General features: G+C 44.1%; 2 protein-coding genes across 4 annotated transcripts in view; one reads left to right on the top strand and one right to left on the bottom strand.

Moving 5' to 3' along the window:
* Positions 1 to 2,524, bottom strand: part of galnt14 (UDP-N-acetyl-alpha-D-galactosamine:polypeptide N-acetylgalactosaminyltransferase 14 (GalNAc-T14)) — a 91,381-nt gene extending 88,857 nt beyond the window's left edge. The window contains exon 1 of the mRNA XM_083688366.1: positions 2,314 to 2,524. Coding sequence (XP_083544492.1) covers positions 2,314 to 2,445 — 132 coding nt within the window. The 5' untranslated portion in view covers positions 2,446 to 2,524. The remainder of the gene's footprint in view (positions 1 to 2,313) is intronic.
* A 3,428-nt stretch (positions 2,525 to 5,952) lies between these two features.
* The window catches only part of ehd3 (EH-domain containing 3), a 29,135-nt gene continuing 25,087 nt past the window's right edge, over positions 5,953 to 10,000 (top strand). For 2 of the 3 annotated variants that reach the window (XM_083688604.1, XM_083688606.1), the window contains exon 1: positions 5,953 to 6,762. In XM_083688604.1, the coding sequence (XP_083544730.1) occupies positions 6,536 to 6,762 (227 nt within the window). In that variant the 5' untranslated portion in view covers positions 5,953 to 6,535. The remainder of the gene's footprint in view (positions 6,763 to 10,000) is intronic. The other variant, XM_083688605.1, reaches the window with a different exon arrangement.

A 10,000-nucleotide genomic window follows, 5' to 3' on the forward strand; every position in this document is an offset into this window, starting at 1 on the left:
GAACCTAGTACCCAGAACCTCGTCCGGCTAAGAAAGACAGAGAGGTTACAGTTGCTAGGTGAATGTGGTTTCAACAGAAAACAATGAGTGTGCTGTGTGTCATTTATATTTAAAGAACAATTTACATTAAAAACCCTCCCCACAGACAGTCGTTACACAGCCACAACATCCCCACCCACTGCTCCAGGCAAGACACAGCCGCATGTGAGGAATTGAACACTCCAGGAAAAGACTGACTCCCTATTGTGCTCAACAACAAGAGAGTTACTCTGAACGTGCAAACACATAACGAGGTAAAACACTTAAAGGCCTCATGGCAGACCGACTTAATCTCCTGATCCTGAGAAAGAGTGTATGGTTGGGGCTGGAAATACTGAAAAACACTGAAATGGGTTCTTTGCTTTCTGCAGCATAAGCTTCATTTGTTCAACTGCCTATCTGAACCTCAAAAACTGCACTGGGAGAAGCTGAAAGACCTTGTGGGGGCCTTTGAGCTTGTGGGGGACGGAGAGAGAGACGACTATGTGTTCTTCAAAGGGAGGATGAGTTCATGCTGGTTAGGGATGGAGGCAGTCTGTTGCTGTTGTTATTGTTGATGTTGTTGCTGTTGTTCACAAAGCAGTGAGGTAAACACATTGTTGCTGTGCCTTCATTGTATGGGAATATTACATTTGAATTTGAATGGCATAGCCACACACAAGACAGACACACAGACACAGACACAGACACACACACAGACACACACACACACACACACACACACACACACACACGCACGCTACAGTACATATTTTATTATCTGTGCAGACGAAAGGAAGACTATTTGCCAGACTTTCCATTCCTCTAGCCGTCCTCTAATATTTATACTGTAACCTTGCATTTAACAATGAATGTAACAGTTCAGCTATTTCTCCATCACATTTTATAATAAAACAGCTATTTTGTGTTATGGCCTCTCGGCTCCTCAGACATCATTTGTACGGTGCTGTATGTTGTATCACTCCCTTGTGCACATCGTATTTAACCTGAAAAATACTCTGGGGGTCTGATATCATCTGTTTGTCTTCACACATTATACTGGATCCAATAATTACCACAAAATCTTTTCCACACATCAGAACGTCCTTGAAGTTCCGTGAACATTCCAACTTGAACTCCACAGCAGAACCCTCCACACATTCTCTCAGATAACAACTACTTATTCATCTAATGGAGGCCTATCATTTTGACACGGAATCAATCAATCAAGACTTGAAGTGAAGTGCCCACTTCACAAGTCTAATTCCCTCATACACTCCCTATACACTTAAAAGCACTCACTACTCGCGAGTTGACTCGCGAGGCATTTGTGAGGGTAACCGACATTTTCGAACAGAAATCTCTTGAAACCCCTACTGATGTACCGGAATAGAATAAGAACTAAACTCACAGAAACGATAAAAAATACGGTCCTCTATTCAAATGAATGAATCCAAAAATAGTAGATCATATATGTTGTGTTTTTCCTTTTCAATCAAACACTATTCTGACACATCCTTCAATGGAGGGAATGAAATGAAGTGAACATCGTTTAATTAATTTGTAGAATATGAGTCATAGAAAATAAGTCGGTTGTATAAGGTTACAAAGAGTTGTATGACTTCAGTTTAGACAGCAGGTACATTAGTGCTAACGAAACAACGTTCAGGACCGCAGGTTCCAGGTCAACCTTTGAGCTACTGACAGGTTAATTGTGGTTTTATCCATGAGGATAGAGGAATATCCAGGTGTTTAACTACGACTGGAAAACTAATTTATAATATTATTACAGAATATCATTACTGTCAATTTGATTCAAAGTTTAAGAACAGCAGACATCGGTCCTAATCCTATCGTCATTAACTGTCTGTAAATGAGTTATAACCGCTTGTAGAATACATGGAGAACATTTATTTCAAGCGATAATTCATTTATTAATCTAATGATGTAGCTCAGCCACTTTATAGCAACTTTATTGTGCACAAATTCAACCAACCCACGTCCGTTGTAACTTGCAAAGTTGTAGAACGGCATGTATGCTGCACTGTAGAGGGGTAGTCTTCACCAGAGTGGACATTCTGACACCCTTTCAAGCCTAAATCAATATTTTCATAGAAATACGCACATACCTGCGCGCATTCATACGCTCGACTCACATCATGGGGCCAACTTTAGGAAATATTGTAGATGCGCCTAAGAATTTAGGCGACATTACCTGCATTACCTGTGGGCTGCATAGGCTAGATATCGTTGCACAGTGGTAAAAGTCTTGACAGCAAACTGTGTGCTTCTTACCTTTTTGTATTGTGCGTCCGCGGTACCCAGGTCCGATACTTTCCTCCGACTTAACAGTATCAAATACAGTAGTGCGCTGACCCAGAAAAGCACCACCAAAGCCAAAGTCAGCTTTCGACAAAGCCGTTTCATTTTCCTATGAGTTGTTGGAGCAGAAATCGCCCCTTTATTCGCGGGGTAATCTACGAGAAGCACATTTCTAGGAAAGTCGGTCGGGGAGACGTGAGCTGTGCTTTCGCGCTACCTCGCTCATAGGTCCTCCGGTTGTTCTTCTAGTACGCAGCTCGCTCTCAGACAGAGACTGACGCGTGCCCGGTGAATGCCCTCCCTGGTCTCTAGATATTCTCGGACCTGCCTGCTTGTCGAGCTGCGAGCTACTAAACTGGATGTCGTCCAGCTTGATCTAAATCAGCGGGTTTGGGGTACCTGCAAACTGTGTATGGATTTAGCACCACCTACCGTGTAAATGATAAGACACAATTCTCCATTACTACTGTAACAAACAAGCCTATTGTGGTTTTATTTAGCCTTTAGCCTTCTTGTTTGAACTATACATAGGACAACGTTTATATTGAGTTGAGGGATTTTCCACGTTTTGTATCTCTTGTTTTATATGTCATGTTTCCTACTGTATGTTACATATGGAAATGTGCAGGTGCGCAAGGTTAGGTAGTCAAAGTGTGATGGCATAACTGTCTATTGTCAGACTAACTCTATTGCCCTTGAAACCTTTCAGTACACACACACACACACACACACACACACACACACACACACACACACACACACACACAGAGAGAGAGAGAGAGAGAGAGAGAGAGAGAGAGAGAGAGAGAGAGACCCGTTACAACACCCTGACGAAAGAGAGAGACCAGTTACAGACCAGTTAAAACAACCTGAGTGAAAAGAGTGACCAGTTATGGGCAGAGATAGAAAAGCTGATCAAAAATCAGGAGGAAGACCAACATCTGGGAGGAGTAGAGGAGCAGACCTGGTGATCATCAACACTAGATAGGAACAGGTATTTGCTATGCTACTGTCTGGACTGTATACTGTAGTTTACTGTATCTGACATTGAGTCTGAACGAGTAGACTCCCATTAAGAGGAGCCGAGACGGAGGGTGTAAGGACGTACATGAACAATTGTTACTAGATAATGTAAAAGATTTAGTCAATTTACTGGATACAGTATAGAGATTGACACTTTCTTGATAACTTCCTGGTTAGCTATTTTACCAAGCTCATTATTTAGTGATAACCACTCCAAAACGTGCTTCATATTATACTGTACTCTGCTTCTTGAATAAATCATTGACATAAAAAAGAAGAAAAGAGAGCATACTATCTAATAGTCGTGTTGTGTATGCAGTAACTATGCACTGAAAAGTATAAAGCACAAAATGAATGCGTGGTCTGAGCTATGGTCTGGTGGCGCCATCTAGCGATCAGTCACAACGAATCTGTCATTGCGACAATGTATCCATTTCATATTATTGTAATCAACCTTAGCATCTTTTTCATTCTTTTTAATTATGCTTTAATAAATTCATCAATTTATTAATCTTGTATTATTGATCATTGATGGTTCACATAGTCGAATAGGCAAGGTAACGCACCACTTGTCAACCCTTTAGAAAGCTGTTGCTTGAGGGGGATCTTTTTTTTAATGTATATTGTCTATTGGTAAAATATTTTAAGAAAACAATGGATCTGGATTACGTTTTTTATTATAGTTTAGAAATGAGATGATATTCATTATACAGACGTTTTCATCAACATTTGTGCAAATAGAAAATTGTAAACCATGGTAAGTTTTGTCCACCAGATGTCATACTGGTAATGTGTATGATTAGATTCGATTAGATGAGATTCAACTTTATTGTCATTGCACAGAGTCCAAGTACTGAGACAACGAAATGTAGTTTGGCATCTAACCAGATGAACCAAATAGTGGCATAGTGCAAAAAACATGATATTGGAGACAGTGCATGGTATTACAGTATGAGGTATTACAGTATTACAGTATGAGGTATTACAGTATGAGGTATTACAGTGAGTATAAATAAATGAATATAATAAGTGAATATACATGAGATTAATATAAATATGATATGTAGAGTTGAACAAGGGCAATGGTCTTGAGGTATGTGTGGCTGGGTGGGTTGGGGGGGGGGGGGGGGGCTACCGCCGGGATTCTGAGTTCAGCAGAGTAACGGCTGCAGGGAAGAAGCTGTTCCTGAGCCTGCTGGTGCAGGAAGGGAGACTCCTGTACCGCCTCCCGGAGGGGAGGAGGGAAAACAGTCGGTGGCTGGGATGAGAGGTGTCCCTACTGATGCCTCGCGCCCTCCGCAGACACCGCCTGTGCTGGAGGAGCTTGATGGCAGGGAGTTGGACACCGGTGATGTACTTGGCGGTTTTCACCACCCGTTGCCGGACCTTCTGGTCGGAGACAGAGCAGCTGCCATACCACACTGTGATGCAGTTTGTCAGAATGCTCTCGATGGTGCACCGATAGAAGTTAACCAGGATCCTAGGAGGAAGTATAGACGCTGCTGTGCCTTTTTGACCAGGGTGGAGGAGTTGAGGGTCCAAGAGAGGTCCTCAGAGATGTGGACACCCAGGAACTAGAAGCATCCACCTCCATCCTATTGATGTAGATGGGGGTGTGTTTGTAGCCCCCAGCTTTCCTATAGTCCACAATGAGTTACTTGGTCTTTTTTGGTGTTGAGGGCCAGGTTGTTGTCGGCACACCACACCGCCAGGTGCTGAACCTCCTCCCTGTAGACCGACTCGTCATGGTTACTGATCAAGCCTACCGCCGTGATGTCGTCTGTGAACTTGATGATGGTGTTAGAGCCATGCACAGGCATGCAGTCGTGGGTGAAGAGAGAGTAGAGGAGAGGGCTCAGCACACAGCCCTGTGGGACACCGGTGTTCAGGGTCAGGGTGGAGGAGGTGTGGTTGTCTAACCTAACAAACTGGGGTCTGTTGATCAGGAAGTCCAGGGTTGGTCAGGGCGGAGTGTAGTGCCGTGGAGATGGCATCCTCCGTTGACCTGTTCGGGCGGTAGGCAAACTGGTGGGGATCCAGTAGGTGGTCTTTAAGGTGAGCCAGGACCAACCTCTCGAAGCACTTCATGATGATGGGCGTGAGTGCTGTGATAGAGACATTGCCGCCTTTCTCTAAATGAATGATAGAGACATTGCCCCCTTTCTTTAAATTAGGCTGATTCTCAGTATCAATGCCCTCCAACACTGACATCAATGAAGATAAACGTGAATAATCCTATCCTGAATATACGGTCCCATAAAATTAGTTAGGCGGTTAGGCCACATACAAATAAGCCATAGGCCTATTATAATGTTCCTCATCAAGGTGAAGGTTCAACATGTTCATAGAGGACCGTTTGCATGTATTCATATGGCAATGCAGTTGTTGTGCCTTATTTACAGCTAGTGATTACCACAAGAGGAGCAACAGCGACAAGATGCTGCTACAAAGTGGTCCATTCCCCTCTCATCCGCCAATATGGCGCTGCCATCACTGCCTTCAGCCGTTGTCATACTGGGTGGGGCTTTGCCAGTCGTTGGGCATTTCCTCTCGGATCAGGTTTCGTTGTCGGACGGGCATTTAAATCTGCTGCAGTAGAGAAGCCGGGGCCGTACCGCGATCGCACAAGAGATTCCACGCAGCAGTAGGACTAGACGTTTTATTACCGCTGTATTACTGTTTTCTCATTTGACTCGAAGGAATTATATTATTTAGACAGTAGTTTGTGGCCTCAACCGCGCCAGTATTCCAATGTAAGAGACGACATCACATTTTGACAGCTACGTGCATCATTTTTGGGATTCCACTACAGCTTTGGCTGACAATCATTGCTTTGTAGATGTGATGTGACTTTGTGCATGTAAATATGCTTTAGGTTCGCTAGTGTGTGTCTAGTGAAATAGCTGGCTTATATTCGTCTGAATGCATCTTTGTCCCGTGCTTGGCCTTTAAAAGACTTCGTTGGGAGCGCTTCCATCCAAATGATGGAATAATGTTTGATTGAAAAGGAGAAAAAAACACAACATCTAGGATCTACAATTCTCCGATTTATTGAATAGAAGACTGTGTTTTCATAATTAATATATCGCATTATAAACATCATCCTCAAACACAGCAACCACCCATTAGAGATCCCTATAAAGTATAAGGTTGTCCATTGCCGAATTGCATAATGTTCAGCTGGTTGGGAACCGATGACAGGAGGAAGAAGGATCCGGAGGTCTTTCAGACAGTCAGCGATGGGCTCAAGAAGCTGTACAAGACCAAGCTGTTGCCCCTGGAGGAACACTACAAATTCCACGAGTTCCACTCGCCCGCCTTGGAGGATGCCGACTTTGACAACAAGCCCATGGTTCTGCTTGTCGGACAGTATTCCACGGGAAAGACCAGCTTCATACGGTAGGATACCGTGTGTGTGTGTGTGTGTGTATGTGTGTGTGTGTGTGTGTGTGTGTGTGTGTGTGTGTGTGTGTGTGTGTGTGTGTGTGTGTGTGTGTGTTTCAGAAAATGCCATGAGTGGGTGCTTCGAGAGTCCCAGACTGTGTGCCAGAAACAGTTGTGGTTTTGCCCTGGATTTGCATAGAGTTGGCAGACACAACACCACTGCATATTCAGGGGAAGTTTAATGCAATAATTAGGTTTTATTATACAACAAATGGTGGGGATCCTGTTTTGGTGTTTGGGTTGTGTGGGTGGTTGTTGTGTGGGTGGTCAACGAGTCCAGTCCAACATTGGACAGGCGCTGGTCAAATATTGACATACCTTAGAGAGACGTATGAAACATTCAGACAGAGGAGATATCTATATGAGTGTGGAATATCATACATTAAATTACATTTTAGGATCATACATGACTCTATTAGTTGTGAAATCATGAGCAGTGTGGGCTAACCCATGTAGTCACACCCAGTACAGACATCGGAATGTCAGTCATTCACATTGACTTCACATTGTCTGTCAAACAAGCCCATGACCACGGAACAGATTATGTTCCACAATGTAAAATTCCAGAATTCCCCTACGGAATGCTAAATGACATGCCGACCTTTCCCACTGACAGTAGAACTCCTTATAGGGGGACAAGGAAGGTCAAGATGGACAAATCTGGAAAATCTGGGACCCAAACGACAGTGCTTGTATCTCTCCCACCCTAGTATCATAACTCTGTCTTGGAGATAGGAGGCCAGAATTAAACTGAGCTCCGACCGAAGGTCATGCATTTGATCTATTTACGGGTCATCGTGACCAGTCGAAACTGCTAGCGATGCATCCTGCTAAATATAGGATAAACACCTTAGCTGCTCTGTGAATTTAAGACCTCTTCATCCCCACTACCCCCCTGTACAGGTTTCTCTCTTGTAAATAAATAAAAATAAAAATAAAGAGTAATTCTTCCTTCTTCTAGCATTGTGACTGCCAATAGTCCCTAGTCCTAGAATTGATTACTTTTTCTTATGATGACTTATGAATAGATGATTCACTTACTTAGACAAATGTATTTGTTGTAAGTCACTTTGGATAAAGGCGTCTGATAAATGGAAATGTGAATTTAATAACACCGTCCGCTAGACTTCACAGGAAGGGCTTGTGAACCTCACCCTATGCTACTCCATTGCTGTTTATCATTCAGTTAGGATCAGGTGTGTGTGTGTGTGTGTGTGTGTGTGTGTGTGTGTGTGTGTGTGTGTGTGTCCGCATGTGCGTATGTGTGTGTGTGTGTGTGCGTGCGTGCGTGCGTGCGTGCGTGCGTGCGTGCGCGTGTGTGCTCTCGCTCGTCCATGCAAGTGTGTGTCTGTGTCTGTGTGTGTGTCTGCTGGATGGGTTTATTTCAACCACACTTCCTTTATGATGGCACTGTTCAAGGCATCCTAACCTCTCCTCTATGTTGTTGAGTAATAAACAGATGGTTCTAGTGTGGTGCTCCAGTCCCTTCTTTCTGGTCTTGGATCATAGCCTGAGTGGCATATTTTCCACATTAAACTTTACTACTCAGAGTAAGACATGAGGAAAGCGTCCGTCTAGCTGTGCAGTAATGCCAGGGAATGTTAGTATTTCTGCTGGTATCTTAAGACCAGAGGTGAGAAAGAGTTCCCAGCTGTAATTTGCAGGAAAATCAATAATACATCAATGAATTCATCAATATGGTTTTATGGGGATTTTTACAGAATACCTGTCACAAAGTGCTTAACAGGGACTTGAGCCTGAACCCCCTAAAGATCATACAGAGACACAGTGACAAGGAAAAAACTCAGACTCTGAGGGCTCTGAAAGTTCAAGCAGACTGTCTCTGTCCCCAACCCCTCTCCTCAAACTCCCCTATGACATTAGCAACTTGTCACTAATAGTTCCCAAAGCGACTGGTCCAGGAGTTCGAGAGTTCGAGAGTTCAAGAGAGAGAGAGAGAGAGAGAGAGAGAGAGAGAGAATTGGAGAGTTTGAGAGAGAGACAGAGAGAGAGTTTGAGAGAGAGACAGAGAGAGAGAGAGAGAGAGAGAGAGAGAGAGAGAGACATCAGTCTGGACTCATGCAGGCAATAGCCCCCTAAGGCCCTGGAAACACTTATCAACCGTCTTGCTCTCTTCCCTCTGATCAGCTTTAGGGCCACTCTCATTTTCTAGTCAGCCCTATAGTTGGTGCTATAGTGTTATTTGTTAATGAGTTAATGAGGTATCATATTTGGCCTAGGTCATCCAACACAGGGGGCTACCGGAGCCTTTGTTCTCTTGCCTTTGGTACTGTGTGGGTGAGAGTGAGTGACAGGTCAGTGTTGTGTTGTGTGGTTGTTTGGTAGGACTCTCTCTGTCTCTCTCTCTCTCTCTCTCTCTCTCTCTCTCTCTCTCTCTCTCTCTCTCTCTCTCTGTTTGGCTGTATGGCTGGTGTTAATTAGACAGCCCTTTTGAAATCCCCAGTGACATTAAAACAACATTCTCGAACCAGGCACGGTCCTATTAGTAGCGATGAAGTCGCCTTTCTCTCTGTCTCTCTCTCTCTCTCTCTCTTTTTCTTTCTCTCTCTCTCCCCTCTCTCTCCCTTGGGACATTGCACCAGTCATTGTATATGCTGAATTTCAGAGATACCGCTGAGCACAATTGCATTGGATAAAGGCTAGATCACATTTCACTGAATAAGCAAATATGAATCTCTGGTTTGGCAGTTTGCTGAGTAAAGACATTCTTTGGCAAAAAGATAGATCAGAAAATGATATATCAGAGAGAGTTGACAGACAGTTATGCTGAAGCAAGGTTGGATCATGTGACCTCAATAGGTCTCTGTTTCTGAAGTGGGAAATTATCTTAATGTTTAATCAGCCAGGGGGGTAGATACAAGCCAAGTCAGGTGATGTCTTTGTTTGGGTTTCCAATACGGGACAATCTGTTATGGTCCATTGTCAGAGTTTCCCGAACAAGCCTTCTAAGGGGGGGAGATAGAGGAAAAAGAGGGATGGGCTGAGGTTGGGCCTGGCCTCAGCTGTCTCGGCTGGCTTGATGCTGGGGTTGGGGCTTGGGCTTGGAGATGGGCCTGGGATAGGGGCTTGATGATAGGGATAGGGCTTGGGGATGGGGATGGGCCTGGGGTTGGGGCTTGATGATAGGCCTAGGGCTTGGGGATAGGGATGGGCCTGGGGTTGGGGCTTGATG

The sequence above is a fragment of the Argentina silus genome (assembly GCF_951799395.1).
Source record: "Argentina silus genome assembly, chromosome: 17".
NCBI lineage: Eukaryota > Metazoa > Chordata > Actinopteri > Argentiniformes > Argentinidae > Argentina > Argentina silus.